Consider the following 17,638-nt stretch of genomic DNA (forward strand, 5'->3'; position numbering starts at 1 on the left):
CGAAAGGATCCGTTAATTCACAGTATAGATTCAGGGGTCTTTGTGCAAATATTTATCCACATTTTTGCATTTAGGCCCCTCATGGTGTCCGGCGGCGGATTGAACTTGGTGAACCCCGCGCGCGCGCCGGAGGCCGTTGGTTCAGGCGTTCCACATGCCAGATTGCCAGCTCGGTTCAGCAGGTCGCCTCCGCATCAGTTCACGCTTGGTAAAACGAGGCGACGCTTCAGCAATTCTTCCTTTCCTTCGCTTCCTTTTCAGATTTCAATCCAGCCAGATGACTTGATCAATCATCATGCCACTGACCATGGCAGTTTCTATTTTTAAAACAAACGGATTCCTTTTTATCTTTTATTATATTATCCTGGAATTCCTTTTCCTTTTCCTTTTCCTTTTCTGAAACCATGGAAAGTGAGAGTTTGACCCATTTGCCCAGTGACGCGAAACTTGAGTCACAACTCACAAGGGATAATCCGGCCAAAATCCAAACGAGGGTCAATATAAAAAAGAAAAGGAGATCAGGTTTTTGGATAATGTCCAGAAAGTAAGAACCAAATCCTCCCAACCACCGCCACTATGAATCTAAGCATTGGCATTCAAGCCATGGTCGCCCAAATGGTGGGTCTCCTTAGTTCGACATTTTTCGCAGATAAAAATTCGATTCTGCCTATGTAAGGAGTACAGAATACAGGCGCTAACAATGCAATAACACGGAAGGCAGGGAGCAAATTTTGATTTGCTAATGGACTTGGTTAGTGGGTCTGGCAGCCAGCCAGCAATCCCAACTGAATTTTCCTGCTGCTGGATGTGTAGACACGCCGGTTTCTCTGAGACCGGCACGGAGCCGGAACGGGTAACGCGTATTGGAGGCGAGCCAGAAGGATAGGAACGTGCATGTTCACAGTGACCAATGCATATGCAGTTGGATTGGATCGGTGTACACTTGGCATTATACCACTATCAAGTCAGTGAAAGGAGAACTGGGGGCACATCAACTCGGAGCATGAGAGGGGAGGACTCACTTTCGGGCAAGTGGTGAAGCACTTGCAGTTGCAGATCATGCCAAGGTTAGGTCAAAGTTTCTGGTCTAATACCATTGCAAGGCAAGTCAGAGAGAGGTTGCCGGGGACCAAACTTCTCTCTAGCACCAACACTATAGCACTGGCTTCAAGGCACTATACAATTTCTCAGGTACAGGTACACTTCCTAACCATATGATTAAACTAGTGGCTGTGAAATGCCAGTGCTTAGCTGTCTTTAGCAACCCCACCTAATGCAGTAACCTGAAGTATGCAGAAAGAAAGGGAAGCCAGGATCTTGACCCATGTACATTGCACACCATTTCCAAGACCCAAAGCCTCAAATCCGAAGTGCCTTTCCTGCCCACAAAAGATTTTGTTATGCTTAACGAGATCTTCAGGCTGTTGTGCGGACACACCTCGTTCATCACCACACAGCATTTTAAGTACTCGTACGCGGCTTCTCCAATTCCAAAGGCATATTTGTTGCTTTCTGCATAATTTATCAGATTCTTCTCTCGGTCCTACTACCCCTGCTCGATTCAATGTGTTGTTCGGGCTGCAGCGTGGGCCGTGGCATCAGATTGCAAGAACCATCTAGATGCCGACAGCGAATTTATTTTCCCTGGTATAAGTTGGTCCATGTTCTTGGTTCCATGATGTGCACTGAAAATGCCCCATTTTTTCTTTAAAAGAGAGATGTTCACTGAAAAATGCTAGTGCGAACTGGTTGCCCAATTTAGCGAGCAAACACCAGTCCTGACTACTTGGATCGCTTCATAGATGAGCTGCAACCCAATCAGGAGGAAGTCAGGGTTCATTCATGGAGACAGGTATCGATAAGGCCAGATTTTTGCCTGCAGTAGAAGCAATTTTCACAGGGTACGCATGCAAAGGTGATGCGTTTGTTTCTCTTCTTGGAGCCTGTAGCACAAGGCTAATGCCCAGTTTGTTTGAGCTTGTCAGCTTTTCGTCCTGAAAAGTTAGAAGACCAAACAAACAGCAAACTTCCGCGCAGCTTCCGGAAGCCAAAAGCTCAGAAAATCTGAGTTTATATGGAAAGCTGAAAAGCTTAGTTTTCTGAGTTTTTTTTTTAGCGTTTTGAGTCCAGAAAGTTAAAAGCATCATCTAAGAGCTATTATTGGCTTTTCAGAAGCAAAAAACCAGCTGCAGCTTTTTAAAAAGCTCCAAAAGCTACAACTCAAACAAACAAACAAACAAACAAGCCTGTGTGGTGGTCTGAAGGCAGGAGTGTGGAGAAGAACCGTCATGCATGATGATGGATGGATGGATCAGAACGGGTGCCAGCATGGACAGACAGATATGTTGGCACTTGGGAATAAATTGGGCTTAGAAGGGATCCAATGTTGTGCTCCTCATCACTGCACTATATCTTTTGCAGAACGCCACTGCAGAAATGCACAATTGCGCGGTGTCTCCATCAACTCTCCACCATCATGCATGATCTCCATTTCCACTCACCATCAGGGGAAAAAGAGAAGAAAATGACTGGCATTTCAGAGTTCCAGTAACTCTGATGCAAGAAGAGAAGGTATGTATATAGCTTGTGGATGAACTGAATCTTGTTCTGCAAATCTTAAGATGCAAACATGCAACAGTAGGTCAGTAGCCTCTCGTGGCATCGTGCCGACATTCCGTTGGTTCTTAAAATATTTAGCATCGCAACTGGCAGACACTTCCACCTCGCCACTGAAGTCTCCAAACGCAAAACCTCGCAACAGTGGGTTCGTGGCCCTGGCCTGAATTGGCAGCAGCCAGAAGGCTCTCTCCTTCCGAAACGGCCGGCACAGCGGCCTGTACCAATGGGCTCATGCCGCCCATTAAAGATGCTAAAACGAGCAGCGGATTGGACCATGCTGTGAACCCTTCACCAGCCAGCTTCATTACTTCACCCAGACCCGGGGCAGTGCTGCACGAAGCACGACCACATGAACACACGCACTGCTGGACACAAGTAGCAAAGGTCCCCTGTTCAAGGACCGGACCGAAATGTAGCAGCAGGGCCCGAATGTGTGCAAGTTTGTTCGGATATCGGCTTTGGATGGGAAGGATTCAGAATACAGAAATGCGGTGTACAGGCAGAGCTGAAAGTATCGGAGCTGTGTGGTGTGGTTTTGCTTCTGCATCCTCCCGTTCCAGCATAGAATCTTGACGTACATGGCCTTTCAGATCACGAGATGGGGAGCAAGAACAAAATAAGTGACATTGTGCAAAAGAACAATTTGATTGATAGGGAGCCAGAGACTTCATCTTTCATCCGTCCTGGCTCCTCTGTTTGATCTTATCATCATCTATACGACTATACCCCTTCCAATCTTTATCTACCAATATGCATGCAACAGTTGTTTGCATCATTATTCCTACTAATCTCTATCAGCATAAGGAGGATTAGAAGAAGAAGAAGAAGAAGAAGAAGCAAGTAGCAAGGGCTTAAACAATACATGGTTACAGACAAAAGCCTCCAAGAACTAGCTAGAGAATACACACTTGATGGCTTGGTGTTGTGGTGGTGGTGCTCTGTCTCTGTGTGCTGTGCTTGATCGATCACGCCGACGCCGACATGGCCGCCGCGGCCTTCTTCTTCTTCGCGGGCTTGGCGGCGGCGCTGCGGGCGCCCTTGGCGATCTTGGTGTCGAGCTTGTAGTACTCCACGAACCAGTCGACGAAGTGCCGGAGGCCGGCCTCGAGGGAGGTGGTGGGGCGGTAGCCGAAATCGTGCGCGGCGTGGCTGACATTGGCGTGGGTGAAGGGCACATCGCCGTTGCTGGGCATGGTGACGATGCGCTTGTTGGCCTTCTTGCCGAGCAGCTTCTCGAGGATGGCGACCATCCGGGTGACGGGCACGGGGGAGGTGTTGCCGAGGTTGTAGACGCGGAGCGGCGCGGGCCCGCTCTTCTTGCCGGATTTCGAACCGGTGCTCTTGCCGGCGGTGTCGAGAGCGCCGAGGCAGCCCTTGACGATGTCGTCGATGTAGGTGAAGTCGCGGCGCGCGTCGGAGCCGTCGGCGGCGCGGAAGAGCGTGATGGGCTCGCCGGCGACGATGCTGCGGGCGAAGAAGAAGTAGGCCATGTCGGGGCGGCCCCACGGCCCGTAGACGGTGAAGAAGCGGAGGCCGGTGATGGAGAGGCCGTAGATGTGGTTGTAGGTGTGCGCGATGGCCTCGCCGGCCTTCTTGGTGGCCGCGTAGAGCGACGCCGGGCGGTCGGTGCGGTGGTCCTCGGAGAAGGGCGCGTCGGTATTGAGCCCGTACACCGACGACGAGGACGCCCAGACGATCGCCGGCTGCGGGTCGGCGTGCTTGGCCGCCACCTCGAACACGCTGACGAGCCCGGCCACGTTGGACGCCACGTACGTCTGCGGCGCCTCCATCGCGTAGCGCACGCCGGCCTGCGCCGCCAGGTGCAGCACGTGCGTGAACGCGGCCACGTCGAAGAGCTTCTCCAGCAGCAGGCCGTCGTTGATGTCGGCGTCGAGCACCACGACGCCCCGGCTGGCCAGGAGCGCCTGCCGCGCGCGCTTCAGCGACGGGTCGTAGTAGGAGTTGAAGTTGTCGAGCCCGACGACGCCGTCGCCGCGGGCCTTGAGCGCGAGCGAGCAGTGCGTGCCCACGAACCCGGCGGCGCCGGTGACCAGCACGGAGATCCCGCCGTCGCGGCTCGGCCTGGCGCTCCGCCGCATCTCCTTCTCCCACGCGGCGCCCCCGTAGGAAACCGCCGCCGACGCCGAGGAGGAGGACATGAGCAGGCTGCGGTGCGAGGCGGAGGAGGGGTGCGCGCCGCCCGCGGAGAGGTGGAAGGAGCGGGAGAGGAGGGACGGGTAGTGCAGCGTGAAGAGGAAGACGAGCGCGAGCGTGGCGAGCACGGTGGCGCGGAAGAGCAGGTGCGACGACGCCGACACGAGCTTGGCGCTTGTGGCGCGCCGCAGCAGCAGCGCGCCCCCGCTCGCGTACCGCTCCAGCTTCATCCCCTTGGCCGCCGCGTCCACCGCGGTGATCCCCGACGACGGCATTGCGGCGATTGTCCTCGCGTCCGTCGGACCCGATGGAGAGCTCGACGGGTAGCTAGACAGACGCGGACGGGACAGCTAGGCTCGGAGCAAGCGAGCTGGTAGCTGAGGAGGGAGTGAGAGAGCGGGCGGGGGATATAAAAACGGGAGCAGGGTGAAGACTGAAGACGGGGGATGTGGGCCCCACGCCGGCGGGTGGTTTTTGGTTTCGGTTGGGCGCCACTCGGAGTGACCCCGAGCCGGGTCTGGCTCGATTGGGCGGGTGCGGTTTTGGGATCCTCACCTCCCTGCCTAATCTGAATGCACTGCGATCTGGTAAACGAGGCGGAGTTGAAAAGCGCTGGTGTTTTTCGGTAGGATCGCATCCGGGCACGGGCAGCTCGCCACTCCAGCTCCACTCTCCACTCTCCAGCTCTCGTGGACCTGGAGCTCGGCCATGGCGGTTGGCACGCACTTGGCAGGCCAGGCCACACTGTGGCTGTGAAATGTGCGCGCAGACCTGCTCGGCCAGTGGATTTGGGCCACACTGTGCGAAATGTGTGAAATTAGGGCCTGCGACCGCGATTAATTGGTGCAGTGTCAACCACGTTGACACGGACAGCGTGCTCGACAGCGAGCAGGAAGTACACGGACCAGCATTTTTTTAAGAGAATACACGGACCCATCGACGGGTTCCGGATCCCCAACAGACTCGCTTTCTACTAGCATTCTAGATGATCTAAGATTACACGTGGATCAAACGGCCACCCTCCTGAACAGTGACTTTCTCCAGTCGTCCCGGCCAACCGTCCTGACCGGCCGGCTGGTCGGCTGGAGCCTCGGCCGCGTCTCCGACCGAGGGGACGACCAAGGCCTAGGTCCGTACTATAGTTCCGACCTAAGACGTCAACCGAACCCCGCCACGCACGTGTCATTATCCCTGACTGACGAGGTCGGGGGCCGGGTTGACCTCGCATGCGGACCGTCCCTAAGGACAGGTGCTGAGGATAAAAACGGACAACTTAAAGTCAATTTGCTGTACAGGCGAACCACTCCCTTCACGGGGTTACAGTCCCCTTTGGTGCCTCAATGGGGGATGCCCGTCCTTGCGAAGGGACGGACGCAACGTCATCACGACGCGGCAGATACGCCCGTCCCCCAACCGACGGAGCCTTTGGTGCCTCAATGGGGGATGCCCGTCCTTGCGAAGGGACGGACGCAACGTCATCACGACGCGGCAGATACGCCCGTCCCCCAACCGACGGAGCATGATACGTAGGGCCAAGATAAGATAGCCACCCCACGACGTAGGATTTGGACGTTCGTGAGAAAAGCCAAACTCTTAACTATACTTTGAACATGGGACAAGCGTGGGAATTTTTTGGACGCAAGCCGGGAGTCGAACTCCCGAGCTGGTGGTTCCCATCACGGACATCCACCAGCCGGGCTAAAGCCCGCTTGCAGAACAGTTGGTTCGTCGGCGTGCGCCGTTCGTAGTGCAGTACCAGCACACAGTTGGAGACTTGCTGGCAGAATCGGGGCGAGTTGCATACTAGCTCGACACAGAGGCGAGTCGTGTGCAATGTCGACGGGCGTTCGCGTCAGTGTCAGTTGATCGATCGTATGCTGAAAGAAGAGACCCCGCGCTCTCAACGCCGTCGCGTCACGGTGGTGCTCTCGATCTGGATGAGGAGCGGACGCGCGCGTACATGGGAGATCGTTGTCACGAAGCATGTGACGTGCTCCCGGCCGCCGGCGCGCTATGTATGGGCACACGCGCATGTAGGCGCATTGATGCCTTCTTTCCCCCGCGCTCGCAACACCTGTTTGCACTTTGCAATTCTTTCCCTACCGGCCGGCCGGCCGGCCGGCGAGTTGCGAGTGCACGTGGCACGAAAATGATGATCTCAACCATCACAGCTGAAAGAAGGCAGGCTAGATTTCCTCTCGCCGGCCTGCATTCGTCTAGTGCTCGATCCAGAGAAGGCGTGGTCGATGTCCGTTCAAAGTAAGGAGATGAAGGCAAGGGCGACCGTACCCCCGAAGGTGCAGGCGCACCGACCTCCCGCCGCGCCACACCGGAGTGCCGCCGGGGCGCACGGCGGCTGAGCGCGACCGGCGGATCGGAGGGGACGAAGAAAACAGCCTCCGTCCAGCGGGCGGTGCGGCAGCGCTTCGTGCAGTTGCGCGAGTGCGCGGCGACCAGAAGCCAAGGAAGTCATCGGCCGCGCGCCGCGATTCGTCGGCACGTCCGCAGCGAACGGCCGGGCGGCCGGCTCGCCGCATTTTGGTCCCGCGGGCGGCCCGTGGACCGTGGACGCCGTCTGACCTGGCGGTACGTTTGCGGGGCGGCCGGGCGGGAGCCAGTGCTCCGGTCGGCTCTCCCCGTTTGACTTGCGGTACGCGTCAGGCAGGTAGCTACCGGCGGCAGAAGCCCAGACAGAGAGGGCTGTAATTGCGCAGCAGGATTGATCTGGGCCTGCCTGGCCTGCAGCAGCTGCCTGCCCGCAACCAATCCCGGATCACCGACCGATCACGCCGTCCGTACTACAGCGAGAAGCGGATCGTCGCCGCGCGGGTGCGCGCACGCAATAAATTCCGCGGCGCCATGCGGCGTACATGTGATGGCACCGCGCGAAACCACACGGCGCACCACGTGAGGCGCTCGCGCAACCTGGCTAGCGAGCATGGGCGCACGGCCGCATGGCGCGAGCGGCTCGCTGCCCGCGCGCCGCCGTCACGCACGCACGGCGTAACTCACCGCCGGTTGCAGCATGGAAGAAGAAGGAGCTCAGCGCACGTGACCGAAATCTACCGCCAATCAGAAGCTCCGAGGAAAGGGAAAAGGATGCAACGAAGAGTTTGCGTAGCCTCAATCCCAAACAACAAAAAAGGAGAGAGAAATCCCAAACACGTCAGCAATGCTGCTCGCACTAAAATTTCAAGGTCGGCACAAACGGCATGGGACCATGGACGGATGAACCAAAGTCCGCCGTACCTGTCAGCGACAACCGGGACCTCCGATCGACCGGGACAGCGGTGCGTACAGGGGGAGCGAGATGAACTGTACGGTCGTCGTCTCAATTTCCGCATGGGAACAAGATGGGGGTGCAGCCGGCCTGGCTGCGTGCAGGGGCATGCATACGCATCCCGATTTCGGTGTGGAGTGGGGTGGACTGTGCGGCCCGCAGCGGGGTGTCGGTGGCGGAGAGCGATGCCCAGCCAAGCCGACGCGGAACATGCATGCAGGGCGTCGCCGTTGGCCAGCGGGCAGCTCTGAGGAACATGACAGCGTGGCGCACAGGGCCGCCTGAGGCCTGACTGACAGCAACGCCGCCCTTCTGCTGCTTGTCCTCAGCAACCGGTCACTTTCCTAACTAGTTCTCGCTGTTAGTTCTCCTAGCTTATTGGACCCTAACGGACCGATGGGCCACCTCACCCATGCACCCTGATCGGGGGCACCCCAGCTCATCCCTAGCTGGTGGGCCCCCGTTGCGCCGCGCTATAAAGAGAGGTGGGGGCCAGCGGCTCGGATCACGAGATTCACCGGCCGCCGCCACCCCACCGACAAGTCAAACCTAGCCGATCTAGTCTGTGCGCGGTCAGCGGCGGGAAGCCTCCTCCGGCCATCTTCGACGCCCTCTGCCTCAACCCCGAGCCCACGGACGCGACCTCACCTTCGGCCACCGCGGGCACGAACACCTTCGGCTCGACCACCGCAAGCTCCCGCACTACACCACCATGGCAGGCACATCTGCGTCAGCCGCCGCCCTAGGGCACGAAAGTATACTTGTGCCCCTCCCCTGTCTCTCTCTCTATCTCTCTCTCTCTGTTGAATGGATTGCTTAAGAATCACAGAGCATCTTCTAATCTAATCGCGCAGTAGCCGATCCATATGTCTAACATTGGTATCAGTCGCCTATCTAATTGCGTTGATTAGCATTGGAAGGTCAAGAGTATAAACCCCAGAAAAGAACCCAGTAAAGATCCCAGAAACCCTAGATCAAAGCCCACAGAAACCCTAACCCTAACCCTAGATCACGAATAGAAAAGGGGCGGCGGTCAAAGGACCACTTACCTGGTTCTCCTTGCGCCGCCCACCGTCGGCGTGCACGGGACGCCGGCGCGCCGACCAGATCCCGCGACTCCTTGTGCCTCGCGCGGACAGAGGCCGTGTGCGCACGCCGCAAGGCCGCTCGCCGTGCCACGGATCCGGGAACCACGGTGACGCCGCTCGACGGCGGTGCGCTCACCTTGAGGTGGACGCGCACGCCGGCGAGGGGGCTCGCCGTGGCGCTGCTCGCTCGGTCGCCGGTCGCCACTCACTCGCTTGCTCGGGTGGGAAGAAGAAGGCGCCGGGGATCGGGGGAAGAAGAGAAGAAATGGTCTAGGGTTTCACCGGGGAGAACTGAACGGGGGTTTTGTTTGACCGCAATGCGCGCGCGGCCGTTGATCTACGTTCGACGGTAGAGATCGCGTCGCGCGGAACTGGGCTTCTTTTGGCCCAGGTGGGTTGGAGAAATAACGGCCCGGGCCCAGGTTGCGGAGCGCGCGGCCGCAGGCACATGCAAGGGCGCGTTGGCCGGTCCGTAACGGGCCGTTGCCATGGGCCGCGCGCGCGCAAGGGCCGGTTGCCGTGGGCTGCTGCGAGAGTGCGGGCCACGTTCGCCGCTGGGCTGTCGCGAGAGAAGTAGGCGGGCTGGGCTGGTTTAGAGTGATGAGCAGTGCATTTGTTTTTCAATTTCTAGAAGTCATTTTCCAATAGAATTTGATTGAATTTGATGCATTTCAAATTCTAACTTGATTGAACTTTGATGCACTGCTTATAAAGACAAAATTAGACATAATTTTGATAGACTTTTAAGTTTTCCGCTGCAAAGTATAAATAGATCCATTTTTTAATGTATACTTGCCTTGTTATTTAAATTTGAACCAACGGGATAATTTGAATTTCGAGGCACATGGATAATTTTGACTTGTAATATTGTTAATTTTTAACCAATGTTAACAATAACAATATTGCAATGATAATGGTATTATCTTTAATAGATATTTTTCATGTATTATTTCTATTTATGCCCAACGGTATTCTAGTTTTAATACAAAAAGAGATTATGACTTAATTTTTCACAGATAATTTTCATGTATTCACTCTAACTCTACCCAACGGTGTTTTAGATTTAATACACAAAGTTATTGCATATTTTAATTTATGACCAACATCGTATTTATACATATGCAATGATTTATTTGACTTTATTTTAATGTTTTCACCACTCATGAATGTTTTTCAGGAGGATTATCAATGATGATTTCCATCAACAATATTCCTATATTAAAGGGAGACAATTACAATGAATGGTACAGAAAGCTGGACCTCTATTTCATCATGGGTGAATTGGATTGGGTCCTAGCTACACCGACTCCCAAAGAGCCTGTGCCTCCTGAGAGAGAGGACACAGACACAGATGCTTCTTGGAAAAACAGAGCTTGCTTATAAGAAAGCAAGAGCAGACTATGAGAAGCTTTATGCAAAATGGTTACCTGGCAACAAGAAGTGTTTGGCAGTGGTAAAGAACACGATTGAGCCTGCAATTATGGGCTCAATCCCAGATTGTGCCACTGTTGTAGAGTATCTTGAAAAATTAAAGAACCAGTACACTGGTTCCTCAAAGACTTATGCAACCCAGTTGATTAAACAAGTGGTTTCAGAGAGATACAATGGTGGTGGCATACGGGAACACATTCATCGCATGGTCAACCAGAATAACAAGCTAAAATCATTGGACCTTGCCTTCAAGGAGGATCACATTGTCCATCTGGTCTTTGCTTCGTTACCAAAAGAGTTTGACACGTTTGTTGTCAATTACAACACCCAACCACATACTTGGGACATTGAAAAGACCATTGCGATGTGCGTTCAGGAGGAGGAAAGAATAAGATCCACCAGTGACGGATCTTTAAATTATGTAAACAAGAAGAAAAATACCAAATTTAAGGGTAATTTTTCTTCCTCCTCTAAAGGCAAAATCTCTCATCAACACAGACTGCAGGAAGGACAGGCTCTAGTAGAGAAGGATCAATGTCTCTACTGCAAAGAAAGGGGTCACTACAGGAAGAATTGTCACCGATATTTAAAGATGATCATGGAGAAGAGAGGTGAGAACGTTATTTCATTTGTAAATGAATCTTTGTATATAGAATATTCAAAAACCACTTGGTGGATTGATTCAGGAGCAACTGTTCATGTTGCAAATTCATTGCAGGGATTCCATTCGACGAGAACCACTCAAAGAAGCGAAAAGCAAGTTAGAGTGGCAAATGGAGCTCAGGCAGACGTTGAAGCAGTGGGAGACGTTCATTTGGAACTCGACACTGGCTTCATTATAGTCCTTAGGGATATTTTATATGTACCGTCTTTACACAGAAACTTAATTAGTGTGTCTCGCCTGGACAAAGATGGTTATTCCTGTCTATTTGGAGATGGCAGGTGCTTGATCGAATGTAATGATACAGTTATTTCCATTGCATTCAGAAAAAATGATCTTTATTTGATATCGTTACGCGAAAGTGTGAATTCCGTATGCGATAACAATGCGATTGTATTCTCGTCTACACTCGCGAATAGAAAACGTAAGAGAACTCAAGATGCGTCGTCGAAATTATGGCACTGTCGTTTAGGCCATATTTCGAGGGGGGGAATAGAGAGATTAATTAAAAATGAAATTCTTCCTCCATTAGAGTTCTCTGACTTAGAACAACGCATTGAGTGCATAAAAGGCAAATTCGTTAAGAAAATAAAGAAAAATGCTAAGAGGAGCACAGGTGTATTAGAAATAATTCACACAGATATCTGTGGTCCGTTCAATGTAAAGAGTGTGGATGGATATGACTCGTTCATAACATTCACAGACGATTATTCCCGTTATGGATACATATATCCAATTAAAGAAAGATCGGAGGCTTTGGATAAATTTAAAATATTCAAGGCCGAAGTAGAAAATCAACACGATTTAAAGATTAAAATCGTAAGATCCGATCGTGGAGGGGAATACTACGGTCGACATACCCAATATGACCAAGTTCCAGGACCTTTTGCAAAGTTCCTGATGGAGCAAGGCACAGTGGCCCAGTACTCGATGCCGGGTGAACCTCAGCAGAACGGAGTGGCTGAGAGACGTAATCGTACCCTAATGGATATGGTGCGAAGCATGATCAGCTACTCTATGTTGCCAGTGAGTTTATGGGTGGAGGCCTTGAAAACCGCCATTCATATTCTCAACAGAGTTCCAAGTAAATCGGTGCCAAAAACACCGTATGAAATGTGGACAGGAAGAGTACCCTCACTGAATCACCTGCGGGTGTGGGGGAGTCCTGCTGAGGCAAAAGTGTTTAACCCGACCATTGCAAAACTAGATTCCAAAACAGTATCTTGCCATTTCATTGGCTATCCAGAAAGGTCAAAGGGTTTTCATTTCTACTGCCCAGACAGATCCACGAAATTTGTAGAAATGAGATACGCAGTTTTCCTTGAAGATCAAATAATCCGGGGGAGCGGCACAACTAGGAAGATTGATCTTGAGGAGAAGCGGGTGTATACACCCAATCCCGTGATTTAGGAATCTTTCTTCTCGCTGCCCGCTGTATATGCACCGCCAGTGCAAGTCACTGCGTGCCAACACCTGTGGTGGCTCCTCCTGTGGTAATGATGAATGAGGAAGTGGAACCTATTCATCAGGCTCCTGACGAGCCCGTTGACACACAAGAAGAGGAGCAACAACAGCCCCAAATAGATGAGGCACCGCAGGCTCAGGCTCGTGGGAGACCTCAAAGAATAAGGAAGCGCGTTATTTCTGACGACTATGAAGTTTATAATAGCGAAGGAATTCAAATGGAGGATAATCCCACTTCATTTGAAGAAGCCATGAGAAGTGAACACTCGTCGAAATGGCTTGATGCCATGGAAGATGAAATAAAATCGATGAGTACCAACAAAGTGTGGGACTTAGAGGAAATTCCTAAAGGAGCCAAAGCAGTAGGCTGCAAATGGGTCTACAAAACCAAATATGACTCCCAAGGGAATATAGATAAATTTAAAGCACGACTCGTGGCAAATGGTTACACACAAAGAGAAGGAATTGATTACAACGAGATTTTTTCCCCAGTCTCATGTAAAGATTCTTTCAGAATTATAATGGCTCTTGTAGGTCATTATGATCTAGAATTACATCAGATGGATGTGAAGACAGCATTCCTGAACGGGGATCTAGATGAAACCGTCTACATGGCATAGTCAAAAGGTTTTGTCGTAGAAGGTAAAGAAAAATTGGGATGCCGTCCGAAGAAATCGATTTATGGGCTAAAGCAAGCTTCAAGACAGTGGTACTTGAAGTTCAATAAAACAATAAAAGAATTCGGGTTTAAAGAAAATATCGAGGATAATTGCGTTTACGCAAAGTTCAAGAATGGAAAGTATGTCTTCCTAATCCTGTATGTGGACGACATTCTACTGGCAAGTAGTGATGTCAGTCTGCTACTAGAAACGAAAAAGTTTTTATCCTCGTATTTCGAGATGAAAGATCTTGGTGAAGCAAGATTCGTTTTAGGAATCGAGATTCATCGAGACAGATTGAAAGGGGTATTAGGACTGTCTCAAAAGACATATATAGAAAAGATCCTAAAGAAATTCAACATGCACAAATGCAGTGCCTCACCTGCACCTATAGTTAAGGGCGACAGATATGGAGAATTTCAATGTCCCAAGACTCAGTATGAAATTGATCAAATGAAAATGGTACCATATGCTTCTGCTGTGGGAAGCTTACAGTATGCACAAGTGTGCACACGCCCTGATATAGCTTACGTTACCGGGTTGCTTGGCAGATTCCAGAGTAATCCAGGTCCAGAACACTGGAAGTTGGTAAAGAAGGTTCTACGCTATTTGCAAGGAACCAAAGGCCTCATGTTAACATACAGAAAAACAGAATCTCTGCGTATCGTAGGATACTCAGACTCCGATTATGCAGGAGATGACAGAAAATCCACGTCAGGATATGTGTTCACTCTAGCCGGGGGAGCAATATCGTGGAAAAGTTGCAAACAAACCGTCACTGCATCGTCCACAATGTATGCCGAGTTTGTTGCATGTTATGAGGCTACAGGGCAGGTGAACTGGCTAAAGAAGTTCGTACCCGGTCTGAGAATGGTTGATGATATATTTAAACCATTACAGTTGTACTGCGATAATGAGCCCGTAGTAATGTATGCTCACAATAATAAGATAAGTGGTGCTGCCAAACACATAGATATAAAGTATTATGTTGTGAAAGATAAAGTCCGAGATCAGATTATAAATCTCGAGCATATAAGCACAGTGAAAATGCTTGCGGATCCGCTAACGAAAGGCTTACCACCCAGCGTGTTCAAGGAACACGTAGCCGGCATGGGGCTAAGGGATAGCCTGTGATCTTCGGACTACAAGGGCCCAAAAGGTTAAAGAATCCGTCTCTGAATGGAAGCGTGAATTGTAGCTGCTGAATCTATCGACAGATGATCGTGACGATGAGGCATGCTCTGTACACAAATCCATGACGAAACGCGAAAAGGTAAAAGTAAAAGAAAAGCACAGGGTGAGATCAAGGGGGAGACTGTTAGTTTGATCTCCTAGCTTATTGGACCCTAACGGGCCGATGGGCCACCTCACCCATGCGCCCTGATCGGGGGCGCCCCAGCTCATCCCTAGCTGGTGGGCCCCCGTCGCGCCGCGCTATAAAGAGAGGTGGGGGCCAGCGGCTCGGATCACGAGATTCACCGGCCGCCTCCACCCCACCGACAAGTCAAACCTAGCCGATGTAGTCTGTGCGCGGTCAGCGGCGGGAAGCCTCCTCCGGCCATCTTCGATGCCCTCTGCCTCGACCCCGAGCCCACGGACGCGACCTCATCTTCGGCCACCGCGGGCACGAACACCTTCGGCTCGACCACCGCAAGCTCCCGCACTACACCACCATGGCGGGCACATCTGCGTCAGCCGCCGCCCTAGGGCACGAAGGTATACTTGTGCCCCTCCCCTGTCTCTCTCTCTATCTCTCTCCGTTGAATGGATTGCTTAAGAATCACAGAGCATCTTCTAATCTAATTGCGCAGTAGCCGATCCATATGTCTAACACTCGCATCATTCTTAGCATCTTTGAATCACTTGTTTGGATTCACGCAGCCAGACCATTAGCGAGCTAATGCCTATAGCTTTTTACTGGCTAATATCAGCAGCTAAGCATTAGCTAAGGTGTGCTTGATCCACCAGCTAATTGCTAGTTGGATTGAAGTAATTGACTATCCTATCCTTCTTTAATTACATAACTTTCTTAGTACCAAACATTAGGGGTGGCATTTGCAGTGGGTAATTTGATTCAACATTAGAGGCATCTAGATCTTTGAACTCTATTAGCTAAGATTAGTTAGGTTGAACTAGCTAGATGTATAGTTGCTTTCGAACTAGCTAGGACGGCATTAGTCATCCATTAGCTATCATGTTTGGATTCTCCGGCTAAATTTAGCTACTCCCTCTGCTCTAAATTACAATTCATTTTGACTTTTCTAGATATATAGTTTTTTCTATGTATCTAGACATAGTGTACATCTAGATGTATAGCAAAATATATGTATGTAGACAATTCAAAATGAATTGTAATTTGGGACGGAGGTAGTAACTAGCAAATTAGCTAGTTGATCCAAATAGAATCTAAAACAATTTCCATAGCCCTTTCAACTATAAAACTAGATATCGTGGGTTGTCTAATTAATTTATTTGAATCATGTGGCACCCAACATTCGTAAAACCAGTAAAATAGTTCGTCGAGTTAAGCAGAAAACCGAAGAAGACAGGGAAACAAGAATTTAAGAAGATGTCACCTGGTGATGTTTCAGACTTTTTACTTCAAAAAGCACAACATTCCAGAGTAAATAATCCACATGCTTCGTCTGCACCTAGAAGGACCCTTTCGTTCTTTGTCCACCTTGTCTCATGTCCGTGTCACATCAAGATAAATTCCAAACTTTAATATCACCCCACGTATCATGTCATTGTCCCCGTGCCAGCGAGCCACCTTGTGACAAAAGAATAGAAGCGATCGAGCATGGCCGTTTGCTGCTGGAGCTTGAGCTAGCAGGGGACCGTTTGGTAACACGTACTACTGAGAGTAGCAGTAGCCCAGCCTCGTGCCCAGAAGCTACAAACGGCATCGCCCGGAACGACTCCATTCGTATCGTATGCGTGCGTTTATCAATCGTTTTCAGTGCTGTATGATTGTATATCGTCGTACTCCACTGTTGCTGCTCGTTGATCGGAACAGATGTATACAAACAAACGTACATCATCATCATATGCCAATACGGATGTACTTTACTTTTAAGCCCTTCCGGTCATTTGCGTACTCTTTTCTCTATTTTTTCAGTTTGTATGCTGAAAATTTTATAAAACTTTAGCTGTGTGCGGTTGCTGAGGCCAGAAACGTTTTCTTTTTTCTAAAAGAATGTGCCAAAACTGAAAGATGTGGGACGGATCACGGTCGCTAACGTATATGAGTATACTAACGGCTATACACCTTGTGTACGCAGCGATAGTAATTTGTGTTTGCAATAGTTCCTCCTCCTGCTTCTTCTGCTCCTTCTTCTTTGTTGGTTTCTTCTGATCTTTCTTTTCCTGATGCTCCTAGGAGTACCTTTTGTTTGTATGAACCTTTTTTTTAATAATATATCTTAATCAGTAGGGTCCGGTAGTGTCTTGTCAAACTCTTCCTCTTTGTAAGATGCTTATTACTCTTTCTCCTTCTTACTGAAACCCTTGGTCAGGGAAGTTCTCGAAAATCAGTACATTTCTAACTGAAGAGTGTAGTAATCTAGTGGTAATGTCACCTTCTTCGCTCCCTGAATAACTAACCCCTCTGCCTGTCCAGAAAGGGAAGTGATCATGATAGCACAGCGACGCATCCCGAATCAAAGCAGGTCGAAACCTTCATGCTTATCGCTAAACGAAACTTGACGGCGAATTCGTAAGCGGCCGGACGCCGTTTTCACAGCGTTAAATGCAGCGGTGGTCCAAGGAATACCGATACCATATCCCGTCTCAACCAATATATACGCGATCCGGCCGATCCTTTGCAAACGCGCCATGATTGGTCTACTACACCCAGAATTTATGCTCCTAGTGTACTAGCGTAAGAGGCCTTTGTGGCACCATGTATCACGAGAAAGGCGCGCGTCGTACGGCGGCACATCGATGACGTGCCATACGTGGGTACACACGTTAACACGTACACGTACGCCGGCTTGGGCCAGCCAAACAGCCTCTTCGCCACAGTACATCGCACTCATTCTCTGATCATACTGAATGCGACCATTAATTCTTCTTCGAGGAGCCTAGCATTTTCGCTGGGGGTGCAGCTACCGATCGGTTGAGTAAGGGCGTACTTGATCCCATCACACATCGGATATTTGACACCAATTAAAAATATTAAATATAATCTAAGTATAGGAAAAAATCCGGTTTACACCTTTGAAATATAGCAAAAGTCCGGTTTTCAACTTTAAACTACAAAATCGGGATAAGAGAGGTCATC

General features: G+C 50.6%; 1 protein-coding gene across 1 annotated transcript; it reads right to left on the bottom strand.

Moving 5' to 3' along the window:
- Positions 1-3,240: 3,240 nt before the first annotated feature.
- On the bottom strand, positions 3,241-5,138 carry LOC112881785 (UDP-glucuronate 4-epimerase 6-like). Its single transcript, XM_025946649.1, has one exon. It carries the CDS (start codon positions 5,046-5,048, stop codon positions 3,585-3,587), a length of 1,464 nt encoding a protein of 487 aa, XP_025802434.1. The 5' UTR covers positions 5,049-5,138; the 3' UTR covers positions 3,241-3,584.
- Between the last annotated feature and the right edge of the window lie 12,500 nt (positions 5,139-17,638).

This window comes from Panicum hallii, chromosome 2 (genome assembly GCF_002211085.1).
Source record: "Panicum hallii strain FIL2 chromosome 2, PHallii_v3.1, whole genome shotgun sequence".
Taxonomy (NCBI): Eukaryota; Viridiplantae; Streptophyta; class Magnoliopsida; order Poales; family Poaceae; genus Panicum; species Panicum hallii.